The sequence below is a fragment of the Gigantopelta aegis genome, chromosome 6 (genome assembly GCF_016097555.1).
Source record: "Gigantopelta aegis isolate Gae_Host chromosome 6, Gae_host_genome, whole genome shotgun sequence".
Taxonomy (NCBI): domain Eukaryota; kingdom Metazoa; phylum Mollusca; class Gastropoda; order Neomphalida; family Peltospiridae; genus Gigantopelta; species Gigantopelta aegis.
In genome coordinates this window covers 61,923,486-61,942,842 of record NC_054704.1, presented here as the reverse complement: position 1 = coordinate 61,942,842, position 19,357 = coordinate 61,923,486, and the positions used below count along the sequence as shown (strand labels likewise).

The window sequence follows — 19,357 nt, the reverse complement described above, 5'->3', positions numbered from 1 at the left end:
TCCAAACCACCATAAACACTACGCCAGTTTCTCTGCAATCTGCGATATATCCTCAAACAATCGTATCGCGTTTTGCTGAAAACTGAATTTGAACTTGTTTGTCTACGTGTGAACAGTGTCTGAGTGGTGTTCGCACAATGGTTTTTAATATGGCGTTTATCGCATTTTGTGCTGAAACTCTTCAAATTTAGTCCATTTATATAATAGGTTAATTACACCCTATTGGGGATGGAGGGTCAAAGGAGTCTGAGGACCAAACCAATCGGCTGGTTAGAACTACAGGTACCCCCAAACAACAACTCCGTGGGTGTGTGTGGGTGTGTGTGGGTGTGGGGAGGGGGTATGTTTATATATTATTTAATAAAGAATATAAATTATATAATAATTATATCACTGAGGCACCTCCATGATTGTTGTCTGGGCACCGGTACCCCCAAACAAAAAGCCTTTGAGAAATTTTATAATTTGCATTTAGAGACTATTTCTCGATTTTGAGCAGACATAACCTTTTCATCTTTTTGGTGACTCTTGTACATACTAGTATTTGTTTTCTTTTAAATATGAACCTGATATGTGTAAGCTGTTCTCATGACGGCTGCGAATGTAATTATAATTCATGTATGCAACTTTAAAAGGTAGTCACGCGCTAAAAGATACGTGTGAACGCATAACACCCCACTCTCTCTGTCTCTCTGTCTCTCTGTTTCTCTCTCTCTCTCTCTCTCTCTCTCTCTCTCTCTCTCTCTCTCTCTCTCTCTCTATCTATCTATATATATATATATATATATATATATATATATATATATTCTTTATTGCTCTTAAAGAAAGCTGTAACAACACAACAGATATACAGACAAATAAATAATTAAAGAATTAATTAAAGAAGAAGAAGATTTACATAATAACAATATAATATTAAATGTATTTTACAATTATACGTGCACACAAGGTGTACCTGTATTTTGCTGTGTACTGTATCTCAGTTATTAGTTAACGTGTTAAAATATGTTTCACTTAATAAATATAAAACATTTATGACAATCTTAATGTATGATTTGATGGTTTCTTTATCAAGATCTAAGGGCGTATTGCAAGATATTAGTTGGATAATAAATGTCTCGTCTGAAAGATAATGCAATACTGTGCAAGGGTAAGATATCACCTATTTGGTGCGCTGATATAAATATTTACGAATGTAGTTATAAGTCGTCTATGTAATTTTAAAACGTAGTCATGAGGAAAAGCTACGTATGCATGCATAACACCTTCACCTATGGGTACGGCCCCGAGCAGATATGCAAAATGAGACTGAAGTCAATCTTGTTACATGTGTGTGGATATAAAAAAGGCGCCATTGTAGCGACCAAAATAAACACATTCTTGAAGATTATCAGACCGCGCTAAATAAATTTACTAAACTCTTCAAATACGCTTCCTGCAATTATTTTTTTCACTCGTGGCGAATTTCCTTGGTATAGATATAACATCTTTTCTGCTGTTAAGACTTTCAGCAGCATGTTCTAACGGTAATGTAATCCTGGTTTTAGAGATGGGTTGCGTAGATACCATACTGTTTTTACCATTACGCAAAGTAAGTCTGCCTGGTGAACGCCAAACTAAAGTAAATTCCGTGCTCAGTTCAAGACTGCTGCTTAAAGTTTTATAAACACAATTACACACCTGGTGGTTATTCTATCAAAGATATGTCACAGAAATAACAGACCACATTTTACATACAAGTAATTAATGAACATCATAAGACGTTTCAGGGGCAAATAATTATTAGATTTTTGTTCATTTCGCACATTTGAACCGAGGAATGATATACACCGGAACGCATCTAAATGGTGCACCTTTTCTGTCTTCGATCAACTTGTGTCGAGGTAGGTAGGCTATATATAAGTAGAATATATTATTTCGCTAGAATATGTTCTAGTTTATATATTCGTAATATTTATATATCCTTAGAATATCATTATATATCAGATTCTGTGTATTTAAACGACCAAACATAAAAGTGGCTATCTTCATCTTATATTACACTGCGTATATTAGATGGGTTAATATAGTAAGTTGACCCAAGAAATATTGAAACAAACGCCTTTTCAAGGAATTTATATTATTTTAGGTATCCAATATAACATACTAACTAAACGTTTGCCAATGGAAAAGCTGTAAAAATATCAATATTATTTTAAACCTTTCGGCACCCAATAACTTTATAATGCTCATTATAGACCCTACAAATGTATTATTATGGACCATGCAGAAACCAAATCCTCTAAGATGTCAATCTGAGGTCCAACAAGAATTACGACATCACTATCCAAAATAGGAGATACAGGAACGCTACATGGGACTTTATTATATTATTAGTTGTGTGATCGAAGCAGTGGACATTTAGTTCATGAATCCACAATGACTTTCAAATACAAAGTGTGTCATAGCCAATCAAAGTTTGATCATATTGATTTCTTGATCATCAGCCATTGAAGCATTCGACAATCATGACGTATAATTTTATCTTGTACAAGTAATAAGGAACCCTTTATATTTTTCCATTAGCAACAAGGGACTTTCCCCACAGGCAGGACAGCACGTACTGCGGTCTTTGATAATACAATCGTGCGGCACTGGTTGGGAAAGGGAAACCAACCAGAGAATGGTAACATGCTCGTTTGAAATGCGATGTGTCGCAGGATCGATCGAAATTGATGGATTTGATGTTTTCAGCGAAACCATTCAACTATTAATGTTTTCAAATCTAACCGTGTGACAGGTTTATTCTTTGTACATAATCTGTTACAGATTTGTCCAGCATTTCCCGATCTACAATGTTCTAATCGTTTCTGATATGGATACGAGTACATTCTTATAATATTTGTGATCAGTCGACGAGTTTGAAACGACACAATAATCTGTCGTTTTTGTACGATGTGAAAAGAGCTTTCAGGATCACATTAAAACAAGTGACTGATTGACGGTCTACATAATCACAACTTCCACAAAAAACTATACAGTTCCGTTCATACACTATGATTTTGTACACTTACCTAAAACTGGTGTGTTGTTTCGGTGTATTTTTAAACATGTTTTTTACGAAGACAAACTTTGGTTTATCAGTACTTTGAAATTATGTAAAGTACATATACGTTCTATATTTATAATGCTAGAAAGGAATTAAAACAAAATAATATAGACCAAAAACGAGTCACTTTTAGGAAAGGTGCCGATTTAACTTATATACGTTTATAAGCGGAACTTAGCCCAATGGTAAAGCGCTCGCCTGATGTGCGGTCGGTCCAGAATCGATTTCTGTCAGTGAGCCGATTTGGGCTATTTCTCGTTCCAGCCAGTGTACCACGACTAGTATATCAAAGGCCGTTGTATGTGCTATCCTATCTGTGGGATGGTGCACATAAAAGATCCCTTGCTACTAATGGAAACATATAGCGGGTTTCCTCTCTAAGACTGTCAAAATGACAATATGTTTGACATCCAATAGACGATGATTAATAAATCAATGTGCTTTAGTAGTGTAGTTAAACAAAACAAACTAACGTTATGTACATTTATGAATACGGGCCCTGAACATCTATCCATGTACTGATAACGTTGTTTTCGATTCTTGTCAGAGTGATGGCGAACTTTTTAAAAAGTGACCCAGAGATAGATTTTTTCTCTCTCTCCAATATCCCGGTTTATATGGTAGAGTTTGGGCACGTGAGTTTCCAGATATGCAAATAAATAACCAATGTAGCCAACAAACATGTATGTTATGGGTTTTGACATGTAAACAAGCACCAGAAAATTACGTTTCTAGCTACGTTAATAACTATTTAATATCTTTTTTCTTTGTGTATACATAAAAACAAACCCCAAACCAAACATATTCATATTAATTAATTCCATAATCTGACCTGGAGGAACATTGATAGTTAGCATTTTCCCACACAATCGATTATGGATTTTTTAAAATCAATCATCACATCTGTAGAGCCAAAACGATAATTTTCCGATTATATTCGATGACCGGAACATCACTAGCTTGTTTTGTCTTCCATAATGACTTTGAGGACATAGAGGAAATCCACGTCGCATGGGAATGCGCGTGTGCCTGGGTGGGTTTGGGGTGGAAACCCTTTTACTCCAAGCGATGTTTTGTTTTTAATATATATTTTTTGGCTGAGCGTGACCCGACCCAACCACCCCTCTTTTTAAAAGTCACATTTTAAACATTATCCCTGCATTTCTTGTGCATGTTTCCAGCTAACTGTACTGCCATTTAGTAGCATATTTGTTGTATACAAAATGTATATTGTATTGGATGAAGAGTCTGGGTAATGTAGAATAAGCCTTAGTTCTCATGGTGACGTTAATTTCTTGTTCCAGCCAGTGCACCACGACTGGTATATCAAAGGCCGTGGTATGTGCTGTCCTGTCTGTGGGATGGTGCATATAAAAGATCCCTTGTTACTAACAAGTAGCGTGTTTCCTCCCTAAGACTATATGTTAAAATTACCAAATGTTTGACATCCAATAGCCGATGATTAATAAATCAATGTGCTCTAGTGGTGTCGTTAAACAAAACAAACTTTAACTTTTCATGGTGACGTTAATCATTATTTTGGTAGCAGAGCAGTTACCTTCCGTTGTTCAAATTTCTATAGCTATTGTTAATATGCTGTGAAGAAAATTCTTGCATGAAAAGTTCATCTTTCTTCAAACAATTGACATTGGAACTAGTTGTTTCTATACACCACTGTACAAGAGTCAAATGTTATTTAGAATTAATATTTCTAGTACATCAAGTTTGACTCACGTACGATGGTTACAAATTGTTTAAAATCTCCATCTTCAACACATGTTGTTTAGGGAGTCATAAGCGTAGTGACATACTTATAGCGGTTCTTTGACTCTTTTTCTTTCCATGTAAACGAGTAATATAATTCAGTATGTATGATCTCCAGCCCACGCGGGTGTTATTGAAACCAGATATGGAAGGTCCGTGTAGACCTAGGAAAGTGCATCATCTCCCAAAAGGAGAACAAAGACAAACTGAATTACTGTTCGATTGAAGGACTTAAATCATTCCTTCAGAATAAGGAACGATGCTGCCAGATGCATTCGGTATAATCATTGTTACAAATCATAGGCAATAACGAACGTTCTCTGTTTATAACACATCTGTAAGATAATGATATCTGGACTCTAAATTTTCTAATTTAGAAAGACCCATGAGGAAAAAAGCCAAAGAGAAAAATAATACCGAATTAAAAAGAGTGATGGCAACTTCAATACGCTGACTGCATCATACTCAAGATACCAAAGGCTTCTCACAGTAAATACACCAAACCAGCAAGGCAGCCTTCAGCAAGTAGTTCAGCACATGATGATGCATTCGACGAACTTACACAGAACCAGAACGTGCTAAGGGCAAAACCTTTGATACAAACTGTTTTCGCGGTTGTTGTCATGTACAGGAAGACGCTGGACGCTAAATGCGCCTGGGTCTTAATCATAAGTAAGAAACAAGGTGCAAAGAAATGTTTTATTTAACGACGCACTCAACACATTTTATTTACGGTTATATGGCGTCAGACATATGGTTAAGGAGCACAAAGATATTGAGAGGAAACCCGCTGTCGCCACTTCATGGGCTACTCTTTTAGATTCGCAGCAAGGGATCTTTTATGTGCACCATCCCATAGACAGAATAGCACATACCACGACCTTTGATGTGGTGCATTGGCTGGAGTGAGAAATAGCTCAATGGGCCCACTGACGGGGATCGATCCCAAACCGACCGCGTATCAAGCGAGCACTTTACCACTGGGCTACGTCTCGCCCCGAAACAAGGTGCAATGACATTGGGCTCCAAAACAAACCAAAATTGGTTTGAGTAAAGTCTATGGAAATACTGGTTCAAACCAATAAAGTGGCAGAAAGGAAAGAAAGTGTATACATTTCTATCTAGGAGTTTTATCCTATTGCGATTTGGACCTGTGATTGATAGAAAATCACAACACTGGCAGGATGAACGGTTAACTATGCCATTGTGACATCCAACGTGGATGCTGAAAGGATCCAATATATAGAATTCACTAACGTGGACAGGATTTTTTTTTTTTTTCTGTTTTCTTTATTTTTTTTATTTTTTTTTTTTTTTGGGGGGGGGGGATGGGAGGTTAACCCATATTGGGGCCAACCCACACTATGTATAATTTTATAAAATCTAATATAGTCAAAACAAAACAAAACGTTTGATTGGGGGGGGGGGATGAACGTCCTCTCCCCCCCCCCCCCCCCCCCCCCCCCCCGCTACGCCACTGATAGAAATGTACCCACTTCATCGTCTAACAAAATTATCTGCATTTTTAACTGAGGATTAGAAGGCTGGTGACATTTTCCACCCTATGATTTCAGAGCTGTAAGTATTATTAATGCAGCATGGATGAACCTAGTTGTTCGAAAGGTAAAGGCTTTTCCACGATTCACTTGGATACCCGTTTCAACATGTGTGGCAGTTAGCATTTGATTTATTTTTGCCACTTCATTGATTAAATCCTGTATTTCGATTGACGTCTTGTTTCGTCAGGTGCCCAAGATTTTGAATTTGTAAGATGCCACTCTACCTTGTCTCCAACATAGGTAGTTCGGTTTCATCGTGTGGCACGTATTGTTTTGGCAGTTGGTGATAACGTTTGGCCAAGCAGTTCATATCAAAGAATTTGCCCTTTGCAACTTCACGTTCTGTTAGAAACAAGTTCATCAAATGTATCATCATCTACTGAACCGATTGCTTATGGCTGCCTTGCGGCTTCATATATTTATAGTGACAAGCTTTATTGTACCTTGTGTCTAATGCAATCAGCTTAGTGAAGTTGCCACCAAGTCTTCTTTTTAATTCGATATCATTTCTCGCTGTGGCTCTTTTCTCAAGGAACTTTCTAAATTCGAAAATTCCTATCTTGACTAAAGACCCATCTCTTTTTTTTTTGCAAGATTTTAAGCCACATAACAAAAATTATGTTTTACAATCAAATGATTCTCAAGGTAATCTTTGGCTTGACGACACATATGCAGCTTCTCATTCGACAGACGGCAGGCGACTGCAAAACCATCAAATTCGTTTTCTGATATAAATAACGATTAGCAGTACTTATGCCACAGTAGATCAGGTTGTAGCTTTATAAATTCAAGTTCATTGTATAGTCTTTGACTTGTATCAAAGATTCCAATCGATTATACTTAATGCATATTCAAGAAACATGTTGCTTTATTTTGAGGACAAGGAATGATTTAAGACACGTGGCCACAAATGCATATCGCCCACTCTCGCTTGTCTGAGGGTACAAAGCACACCGGGAAAGCGTTGTTACGCCGTCGGCATGTTGCAAGCCAAGAAGATAGAAGGGAATGTCTCATCGAGAAGGAGGGTCAGACATGCTCATCCTCGACACCTTTCGTGGGGAAATGATGCTCATTGAAAATCTGACCTCTGTTTAGACAAGACCACCTGCTGAACTTATATATTACTAAGCGGCGAAAAAACCCTAACAAGGCTTTTCTCAGTACCGATTAGTGAATCTAGAAGACCTCAGCACCGAATCTCACAGATTTGTGCTGCCAGGACCCGTGGTGTTTGGGATGCTAACCATCGACTGATCATAACTTGCTCTTCTTGGGAGTCATCATCAGGTCCTCTCCCATGGCTGGTGTAAGGCCTTTATTCCGGCGCAGGACTAATTAACGCCAAGCGTCCTCAGAATCAGATTGTTTGGAAATGCAGCCTAGATAGTGGTAAACTTCAACTAAGGCTAAATAATGTCATGAGTCCGATAGCAGACGAGTATCATGAGTGGAAGTTGAAAATATCTTCATATTCAAAGTAATAAAATAAAAAATGGCGGTCATCTTTAAAATGGCAGTTATTTTTAAATTTTGGAAGTCAGTATATTTTCAATAATGTTTAATATAGTAGTAAACTGTATTTACATGCCTATATCCTTTCAAAGTGAAAGGCACATGTTTAATATATCTGTATATCAAATGGTGTGCTATTTTAATTTAACAATCACAAAATGTATCACTTTAAGTGGTGAGACATTTATCAACGAGCATCATTTCCCCATGGGACTTCCAAAATAAAGAAGACAGACTTCGAGCCAGAACTCACTTAAAATCTCTCAAAATGTGTATAAGATTCTCCACAATGTTGTAAACTTATTTCTGTTTTTATTTAAATGTATTAAATTTGCATATGTGGTACACATGTATGATAAGATAGAAAAATCTGCCAAACTGAGAAAATTGACGTTAAAGTTAAGATCTGAATACTATGCATAATCGAAATTTTAAAGCAATAGTTTAGCCATTTCAGTGTGCTGTTTATGTTTAAAGTAATCCCATTTAAAAAGTATAACTTTTGAGTTAATATTTGTGAACAAAATTAAAATTGACTGTTTTCTTCAAACCTTTAATGACCTCTGGTAACCCGCACAAACTTTTCAAAGCTAACCTCCACTGGAATATGATGCAGCACATCATCCTATATGGAATAATCATGGTGGTCGCTTTGATTCTCTCTCTCTGGTAGAACGAAATCCTATTTTAAACCACCTTTTTGGATTACAAAAAATCCGTCCAACTGAGATAATTGATATTAAAGTTAATATTGTGTGTTGAATACTATGCAAATCAAAATAATAAAACAATAGTTTTGCAAATTCCGTGTTATTTGTGTTTATCAGTAATACAATATAACAGGTATGACTGTGAAGATACTATTTATGAAGAAAATTTATTTTTGCTTCAAATTTAATTTGTACCCATGTGACCCCACAAACTTTCCAAAGCTAACATCCACTGGCACATGATGCAGCACATCATCCTACATGAAATAATCGGGATGGGTGCTTTGACTCTCTTTGGTAGAACGATATCCTATTTGACCCCCCCCCCCTCCCTTTTTTAATTGAATAATCAATGAACTAAGAAACGTGACGTTAAAGTTGAGAGTTTGTATTGAATACTATGCAAATCTAAATTTTAAAGCAACAGTTTGGCTAATTCGGTGTGTCATTTGTGTTTATAAGTAATCCCACATAAAAGATATGACTATAAAGACAATATTTATGAAAAAAAGTAAAATTTACTGTTTTCTTCAAATTTGTACTCCTTGACCTTTAATGACCTCTGGTGACACCCACACACTTCAAAATTGACCTCCACTGGAATATGATGCAGCACATCATCATACATTCAATAACCATGGTGACTGCTTTGACTCTCTCTGGTAAAACGATATCCTACACTGTGTATTTGAAATCGGTCAAACTGAAAAAATTGATGTTAAAGTTGAGATATTTTTTATTGAATACTATGCACATTAACATTTTAAAGCAATGGTTTGGCTAATTCATTGTGGTATTTGTGTTTATAAGTAATCCCACATAAAAGGTAGGGCTATGAAGATAATTAATATTTATGAAGAAAATTAAAATTTAATTTTTTCTTCCAATTTGTACCCCCTTGACCTTTAATGACCTCTGGTGACCCCCTCCCCCACTTTTCAAAGTTTACTTCCACTGGGATATGATGCAGCACATCAATCTATATGGAATAATTATAGTGGTCGTTTTGACTCTCTCGGGTAGAACGAAATCGTTTCCTAAGCCTCTTTTTGGATTCTGCCTCTAGACTATATGGCTAGGCACGGCGGAGAAGGGGGGGTTCATTAATTCTTGATCAAAAATATTACTGGCAATCAGTCTTAAGGCAGAGATGAATTTTACTTGTAGAATGCTTTTATGACATCTAGTTTTTAAAAGTTTACGGGTAGATTACCCTCCGACCCCCCCTAAAAAGTTTGCTTTGCTCCTTCGATATCAGTCAGTCCCCTACCAATGTCTACTTGCTCCCGCCGTGCCACGGCTTTCCTCTCTCATTGTCTTTATTACTGTTACTTATAATGTCCGACATCAATATAACCATAATAAATTGTGTTCAGTGGTGCGTCATCAAATAAACATTTCTTCTCCTAATCGTCGTCAGAACTAGAGCCCAAAAGATAGAACAAATGACAAAATCTCTCTCTCTCTCTCTCTCTCTCTCTCTCTCTCTCTCTCTCTTCTCTCTCTCTCTCTCTCTCTCTCTCTCTCTCTCTCTCTCTCTCTCTTCATTGGCGTATTCAGAATTTTATATTGGGACACCCACATTGGGGGCGAGGAGGGGCTGGGGGCGGGAAGGACCACACTGTCTATGAGGCGAGGCGGGGGCTGGGGGGGGGGGGAGGTGTGTGGATGGAACGGAGGGACCACACTGTCTATCAGGCGACAGGAAAATGTAAAAGGTGTGGAAATAAAGTTACACTTTAGCTAGGTTTGATTGGGAAAACCTGACATCCATGCACCCCCCCCCATTCCCGGATACGCCCCCTGCCAGAGGCGGATCTGGGGGGGGGGGACTAGGGGCCCGGCCCCACCCCTAAATTTTGCGATAGTTATAATTTTATTATATATTAATTTTCATTTTTTTACGATCCCCCTCCAAACCTCCCCAAAGTTCCTCATGTCACTCCCCCCCCCATGAATTTTCTGGATCCGCCACTGCCTGCCTCCCCCCTCTCTCTCACCCCCTCTCTCTTTCTCCCTCTCTCTCCCCCCTTTCTCTCTCTCTCTCCCCCCCTCTCTCTCTCTCTTTCTCTCTCTCTCTCTCCTTTTGCTTTCTCATTTCTCTTTCTCTCTCATCTCTCTCGTTCGCAAATAATTGGTGTTGGCGTAAACGAAAGACTTCTGCAACTCGATGTAACAATTGCCTCCCTCGTACAGCTATTCCCGAAGGCGGAAAACAGAATAGCCCGTTTTGCATGGCGGATACCACAACATGATTGTAAGTTGAGTGTTGGATTTTACGGAATGTTTTGGTATGCAACATGCAGCAGCCTCCACCACGAAAGGTATGCATACACAATTTCGATATTGTCATTAGTTAGTATTACTAATTTGCCATAATCGGTGCTGTAGACATCGTTATTTTTAATTTTGATTTTTATTATAGGTAAAAGCACCCGCTGCTTTAAAGAATATTCACACAGAGCAAGTGTCAAAACTACAAAGCAAAAACCAGCAAGAAATCGATCTCCTGGAAGATATAAGGTAAGTATGTAGTGAATTTACCATGCGGCGATTTGGCGGTGTATTTTCGAATCTCTTTGAAGTGTAGCCGCCAACAGCTGATAACGTGTGTTTATTGTGATCGTGTCAAATACGCGATTTATTTATATCATCATGATATCACGCCCCCTTTTCCACGTGGAACCAGAAAATGCTTGTTAATGATATTAAAATATGTATGCACTATGCTACTTTACAATATATAAAGTACATAACAATAGTTTAGAATGTGATTTTTCACCCCTCACCCCATAGTGTCCTCTAGCCCTGCCCTGTTTATATGTTGTCAGGGAGAGCTTGAGATGACTCTCTTTACTAGGTCTGTTGAACAGGATAACCAACTGGTCATCAGCTTCTGTGTCAAAAATACAATTTGTTTTCTAAATCTGATGCAACAGATGTCACCTTTAGTTTGATTATTCTCTTGTTAAATAATGGCATTAAACTTACATGTTGTTAGGGGTGGGATGTAGCCCAGTGGTAAAGCGCTCGCTCGATGTGCAGTTGGTGTGGGATCAATCCCCGTCGGTGGCCCATTGGGCTGTTTCTCGTTCCAGCCAGTGCACCACGACTGGCATGTCAAAGGCCATGGTATGTACTACCCTGTATGTGGGATAGTGCATATAAAAGATCCCTTGCTGCTAATCGAAAAGACTAGCCCATGAAGTGGCAACAGTGGGTTTCCTCTCAATATCTGTATGGTCCTTAACTATTTGTCTGATGCCACATAACCGTAAATAAAATGTGTTGAATGCGTCGTTAAATAAAACATTTCCTTCCTTCCTTACATGTTGTTAACCCGTACCAATGCTACATACACATATCTGTATATATATATAAATTTGGGGAAACCCCCTCCCCATCTACGACTCTGTGCCTTTGGCACTCGCGTTTGATGAGTTCCGTTTACATGAAATTTCAACCCCCCCCCCCCCCCCCCCCCCACTAATCATGCTGGCTACGGGCCTGAAATTATATACAATATTCATAAGTTAGACCAAACATCAAATCAGGATCGTATCGGATTGCATAGGTCTACCACCCTGGAAAAGTTGCTGATATTTATGTCATGTACGTTATAAAAATGCATACCATATCGATATATATAGGACTTCTCCCTATGCTTGTAAATGTGTATCAAAGTACTGATGGTATCGCTAACGATCTTGACCAATGTTCTCAGGTACAAAATACAAAATAGTAACCAAACACTATTGTACATACAGATATATGTTTACTTCAAACTGATCTTCATGTAAAGAAGAAGATGTCATCTTCTAAATTCTTCAAAACAAACAACACAAATAGCATGTCAACTTTGACTTCTGCGTTTACATGTCAATTCAAACTTTGAGCCTTGTGTACTCGGTTTCTGATGTCATGCTAATAAGTTGTAGGTTTTCGCGTGTGACGGCTCATATATATTTTAAAACTTCATAAATATCAGATATTATTTCAAGTGAAGTTGTATGTATCTGATATAAATGATAGTGAAAATAAAATAAAATAAAATAATAAATAAAATAAGATAAATAAATAAGTAAATAAATAAATACATAAATAATTTGTGGATAGACATGTAACATTGATTAGTAGTTGTACGACTGTCTTTTTTTAATGAAATGATAAGGGGAAAATAGAGCTGTGATAAAGGTCTATGTGAGTTAGGGGTTTTGTTGGGGGTTTTTAGGGGGAAGGGGAGGCATATTTTATTAAATTTTAAATACTGATACATGTGGAGAATTAAACATCACTGGAAATCTGCATGAATATTTAACTATAATTCTAATTGTTAAAAGTAGCAAACACATTCCACTAAAGTTAATTTTATTGTCTTTTAATTTTGCGTTGTAAAAATACCCTTGACAGGCGGCTCCAAAAACTTTGTCTAAGTTAATGTTTCACTGCTTTTGGTCTTAAACCATTCCGATGTAAATTTTAGTAGACTGTTTTTTGCAGCCATTTTAACATCTTATACAAAATATGTACATTAGTCACTAGAGATTCACAGCTCCTACGAAGCTACTCACGATGCTCATGACAACTGTTGATCATGCCCCCCAATTTGTATATAGCCTCGATACAGTCCAGTTCGGCAAGGGACGGTATTCTTCGTGCACATATGTGCAATGGGAATGTGAAAGAAGTCTATACATGTACCTTAGCAGTAGTCCGGGGTGTTTTGGCTACCTATTTCTCACTGGGGATAATCTAAAACTGGTAGTCTGCCAGACTACTCAACATTTTTTGCACATCCAGTTACTAAAAGAACAACCTAAAATGATGTTTAAATAAATACATAAATTCTTTTTTCTTTTTTCTTTCTTTAATTTTTTTTTAATTAACATTATAGGGCTACCATTGTTTACTGAGGGCTACCAGATTTTATAACCTGGTAGCCCAGTGGGCTACCGCTAAAAAACGTTATACGGTCATGACCTGTCTGTAATGTTGCCAAAATTCATGGAGACAACTTTGTGAAGAAATGTCACACTAAAATTGATGTTTTTTTTCAAACACAATAAATTGATCTATTATGACTAGGTACTATATAAACATAAAATCACAAATTTAAATGAAATATTTTTATTTTAAATACATTTCTGTAGGCCCAATGAAAATAAGATGTTTATGTTTTGTAGTGGTGTGGATGGGGTGTGGCTTTTTTATGTTTTCAAAGCAAAATATTTTGCAGTGCAGATAAACACACATACAAAGATAAAGTGGGAGATAATTTTTTAAATATAACTGATGGGTTTTTATACACACAACAATGATGGATTGTATTATGGTATGACATTGTCCGTCCGTCTGTAAACTTTTTCTTGTTTCAGGACCATGTCTTGTATTACAGAGCATACAGGACCATCAAACCTCACATGTAGGAACAACATGGGATGGCGGTTTGTTGCATACTATTACTAGGTCACTGTGACCTACTTTTCACAGTCTACTGCACATAACAGTAAATCCTTTTCCGGACCATATCTTGCATACAGATGCATGCAAGACCATCAAACCTCACATTTAGGAATAACTTGGGATGGCGGTTTGTCGCATACTATAACTAGGTCACTGTGACCTACTTCTCATGGTTCACTGCACATAACAGTAAATCCTTTTCCAAATCATCTCTTGCATTCAGATGCATACAGGATCATCAAACCATATGTAGGAACAACTTGGGATGGTGGTTGGTCTAAAACAAACTGTTCATCCATCCCATTGCAAAAATTTCACATAATTATAATTGAATCATACCCGTAACATATTCATTAATATAGATATAGTTTTTCATCAAACTCCTGATGGGCATATCATGTACCTCACCAGTACTCTTGTTGTTTTATGCTAGAAAATGGCACTTGATTACCATCCAAAATTTTTAATTGGCACCCACTCCCCAGATCATTAAATATGTTTCCGATCGATCTGAAACCTACACATTTAAGGCTGCTGTTATTGTCTTTTGCTAGTGAGGTACATAAAATGTGTTAAATTCTCAAAAGGTGAAACATTGTTTTTATATATAACAAATGTGGCTAGAGAAAGGCCAGATTAAAACTATTATTTTACCTGTGTGTGAATTTGATAACTGTAAAGTAAATTTGTAATATCACCCATCAAAATGAAACATGTCAGACGTCTGTATAATGAGTGGTAGAGTTACACATTCTGTAGTAAATGCAGGTTTTCTTTCCTGGTAAAAGTTCTCTCTGTCCTGGTAATTTATGGGCCTCTAGGTGTAACAGCCATGTTACTTAGTGAATAATGTAAGTGCTGTGTTTCTTTGTTAACTATAACGATTTAACACAAAATCCCAATATACTTTATATTATAGTGGTACTCTAAACTCACATATATATACATGTAAATTTTCCTGTTTAATATAACAGTGGACAGTGATGAAGATGCCTTAAGTAATATTAATTTTTCCAGTTGATATTAATACTGAGCAATTGTGTGAGCTATCATGGTGATACTATAACTGTATTATGGTGCTGGTGACCACTAGAAATAATGGTGAACTATTCAGATAGTTTATTGATCAAAGCACAGGATGAGCCTCTGATTACTCGGATGACATTGTCTATAATTTGTGGCATTACAGCTGCTAGCTTTGTGCCCTTCTCCGTGTGGGTTAGTTATCTTTATGAGGGCTTGTGTCATGGAAAGGACACGTTATTCAGGGCAAGGTTACTAACTAGTTTGATTGATACTTTTTAGGACTGTGATGCATCAGTGTTTAGTGTAGGCGCCTTGAGTCTCCCAAGTAAGCAGCATTGTATTTAACACTAATTTATTATCTTAAAAGTGACACAGATAGTAGTCTCCACTTAAAGGTATGGGCCCAATTTAACAAAACATCATAAGCCTAGTTTTGCACGTAAACGTAAATCTACGACTAAACCACAATTTTTATTACTATTATAGTGCAACAATTATAGTTACAAGTACACGTATGTAATTTTCTTATGTCCTTAAAATGCTCCATCTTCCGTACTGATGTAAATTTCTTTGTGAAATGTAAATGTATGTTTGGTATAACTGCTAGTAAACTTACGATCTTTTGTGAAATAGGTCCCTGCCAAATAAGGGAAAACATTGTTGGTAACAACTTGTTATAGCCCCTCATATTCTCTTTCTTTTAAGGGGCGGGATATAGTTCAGTGGTAAATCGCTCGCTTGATGCACAGTCAGTTTGTGATCGTTCCCAGTCAGTGGCCCATTGGGCTATTTCTCATTCTAGCCAGTACACCATGACTGTCAAAGGCCGTGGTATATGCTATCCTGTCTGTGGGATGGTGCATATAAAAGATCCCTTGCTGCTAATGGAAAAATGTAGCGAGTTTTCTATCTAAGACTATATGTCAAAATTACCAAATGTTTGACATCCAATAGCCAATAATTAATAAATCAATGTGCTCTAGTGGTGTTGTTAAACAAAACAAACTCTTTCTTTTATATCTGGTACTGTTATTAAATAAATTACTATACTATGGAACCGTCTATATTAAATAGTACCGGTACTATACTTTCATTCCACGCAATTTGCTCAAGCTAAGAGCAAATATTCTCTACTTCATAGCTTGCTATTTATTGATTTGTCAGTTTGAGAAACTATGAGTGCATTAACTGTTTAATCAATACAAAACATTAAGTGTTCAATATATCATATGACTATTCATATGAAAAGATGGACATAATGTAGACAATCAAGAGTTTCATTCCCAATATGTAGGTATAGGCTGCCTCTGCTGAAACATTAGGTACTAATTGTAGTGAAAGTCTTTAATGTTTCCCTGTTTGGGAATTTATATAGATTTTAAAATAGAAATTCTTTCATATTAAATTAATTCTTTTACCACTTAAATGCTTCTGTTCTATTTATGTTTTAAATTTTTATTTATCTATTGTTATTTTGCCACCAAGGGTTTGCCTAAATTGTCAAAAAGTTGACTTAAATTCGAATATATAATATAATACACAAGCCCATTTTAACAGCTTCCAATGCTTCTGATCGCTTCTCCCTTGTTGGTCTGCACTGCTGACTGCCATATTTGTACTTGGTCGAAACTCCACTTTGTAGGAATCTTTCAGAACCAATGTCAGCTGCCACACACGCACACGGCTAAAATTGTGATCAAACCTGACATCTGTTACACTTTTCACTGTGGGCGCTGACATGTTTGTTATGACATGACTTGAAGCACTTCCATATAAGAACAGTTTGTGTGTGACATCAAACAAACAGATGATGTCAAGTTATGTGTGTAACATCAGGGTATTCCCAAACTACTGTTTTGTTCACACATTGTTATAACAACACTGGTTACAACAGGTTGTACAAAAAGGCTTACAGCACAGGTTATAGTTATAACCAATGTCAGCTGCCACACACGCACACGGCTAAAATTGTGATCAAACCTGACATCTGTTACACTTTTCACTGTGGGCGCTGACATGTTTGTTATGACATGACTTGAAGCACTTCCTTATAAGAACAGTTTGTGTGTGACATCAAACAAACAGATGATGTCAAGTTATGTGTGTAACATCAGGGTATTCCCAAACTACTGTTTTGTTCACACATTGTTATAACAACACTGGTTACAACAGGTTGTACAAAAAGGCTTACAGCACAGGTTATAGTTATTACAGTGTAAAAATGGAATATTGTAACAATATAAAAATTGTAAATGTGCATGCATGTGGGGAAATCCCAGTCAGGGGCATCAGAGTTGGGAAATCCCAGTCAGGGGCATCAGAGTTGGGAAATCCCAATCAGGGTCATCAGAGTTGGGAAATCCCAATCAGGGTCATCAGAGCTGGGAAATCCCAATCAGGGTCATCAGAGCTGGGAAATCCCAATCAGGGTCATCAGAGTTGGGAAATCCCAATCAGGGTCATCAGAGCTGGGAAATCCCAATCAGGGTCATCAGAGTTGGGAAATCCCAATCAGGGTCATCAGAGTTGGGAAATCCCAATCAGGGTCATCAGAGCTGGGAAATCCCAATCAGGGTCATCAGAGCTGGGAAATCCCAGTCAGGGTCATCAGAGTTGGGAAATCCCAATCAGGGTCATCAGAGCTAGGAAATCCCAATCAGGATCATCAGAGCTGGAAAATCCCAATCAGGGTCATCAGAGTTGGGATTGTTTACACATTGTTCCTTGCTATCGGTACACTTGACAGTGGTATTAGAACAGGTGATTGTTTACACATTGTTAACTTGCTATCGGTACACTTGACAGTGGTATTAGAACAGGTGATTGTTTACACATTGTTAACTTGCTATCGGTACACTTGACAGTGGTATTAGAACAGGTGATTGTTTACACATTGTTAACTTGCTATTGGTACACTTGACAGTGGTATTAGAACAGGTGATTGTTTACACATTGTTACCTTGCTATTGGTACACTTGACAGTGTTATTAGAACAGGTGATTGTTTACACATTGTTACCTTGCTATCGGTACACTTGACAGTGGTATTAGTATTACTTGACAGTGGTATTAGAACAGATGATTGTTTACACATTGTTAACTTGCTATTGGTACACTTGACAGTGGTATTAGAACAGGTGATTGTTTACACATTGTTAACTTGCTATTGGTACACTTGACAGTGGTATTAGAACAGGTGATTGTTTACACATTGTTACCTTGCTATCGGTACACTTGACAGTGGTATTAGAACAGGTGATTGTTTACACATTGTTAACTTGCTATCGGTACACTTGACAGTGGTATTAGAACAGGTGATTGTTTACACATTGTTAACTTGCTATCGGTACACTTGACAGTGGTATTAGAACAGGTGATTGTTTACACATTGTTAACTTGCTATCGGTACACTTGACAGTGGTATTAGAACAGGTGATTGTTTACACATTGTTACCTTGCTATCGGTACACTTGACAGTGGTATTAGAACAGGTGATTGTTTACACATTGTTACCTTGCTATCGGTACACTTGACAGTGGTATTAGAACAGGTGATTGTTTACACATTGTTAACTTGCTATTGGTACACTTGACAGTGTTATTAGAACAGGTGATTGTTTACACATTGTTAACTTGCTATCGGTACACTTGACAGTGGTATTAGAACAGGTGATTGTTTACACATTGTTAACTTGCTATCGGTACACTTGACAGTGGTATTAGAACAGGTGATTGTTTACACATTGTTACCTTGCTATCGGTACACTTGACAGTGGTATTAGAACAGGTGATTGTTTACACATTGTTAACTTGCTATCTTGACAGTGGTACACTTGACAGTGTTATTAGAACAGGTGATTGTTTACACATTGTTAACTTGCTATCGGTACACTTGACAGTGGTATTAGAACAGGTGATTGTTTACACATTGTTAACTTGCTATTGGTACACTTGACAGTGGTATTAGAACAGGTGATTGTTTACACATTGTTAACTTGCTATCGGTACACTTGACAGTGGTATTAGAACAGGTGATTGTTTACACATTGTTAACTTGCTATCGGTACACTTGACAGTGGTATTAGAACAGGTGATTGTTTACACATTGTTCGGTACACTTGACTTGCTATACACATTGTACACTTGACAGTGGTATTAGAACAGGTGATTGTTTACACATTGTTAACTTGCTATTGGTACACTTGACAGTGTTATTAGAACAGGTGATTGTTTA

At 37.2% G+C, this 19,357-nt stretch overlaps 1 protein-coding gene across 3 annotated transcripts in view; it reads left to right on the top strand.

Moving 5' to 3' along the window:
* The first annotated feature begins 10,840 nt into the window (after nucleotides 1-10,840).
* Nucleotides 10,841-19,357, top strand: part of LOC121374300 (protein nervous wreck-like) — a 109,295-nt gene continuing 100,778 nt past the window's right edge. For all 3 annotated transcript variants that reach the window (XM_041501347.1, XM_041501346.1, XM_041501348.1), the window contains exons 1-2: nucleotides 10,841-10,960; nucleotides 11,062-11,159. In XM_041501347.1, coding sequence (XP_041357281.1) covers nucleotides 10,937-10,960; nucleotides 11,062-11,159 — 122 coding nt within the window. In that variant the 5' untranslated portion in view covers nucleotides 10,841-10,936. The remainder of the gene's footprint in view (nucleotides 10,961-11,061; nucleotides 11,160-19,357) is intronic.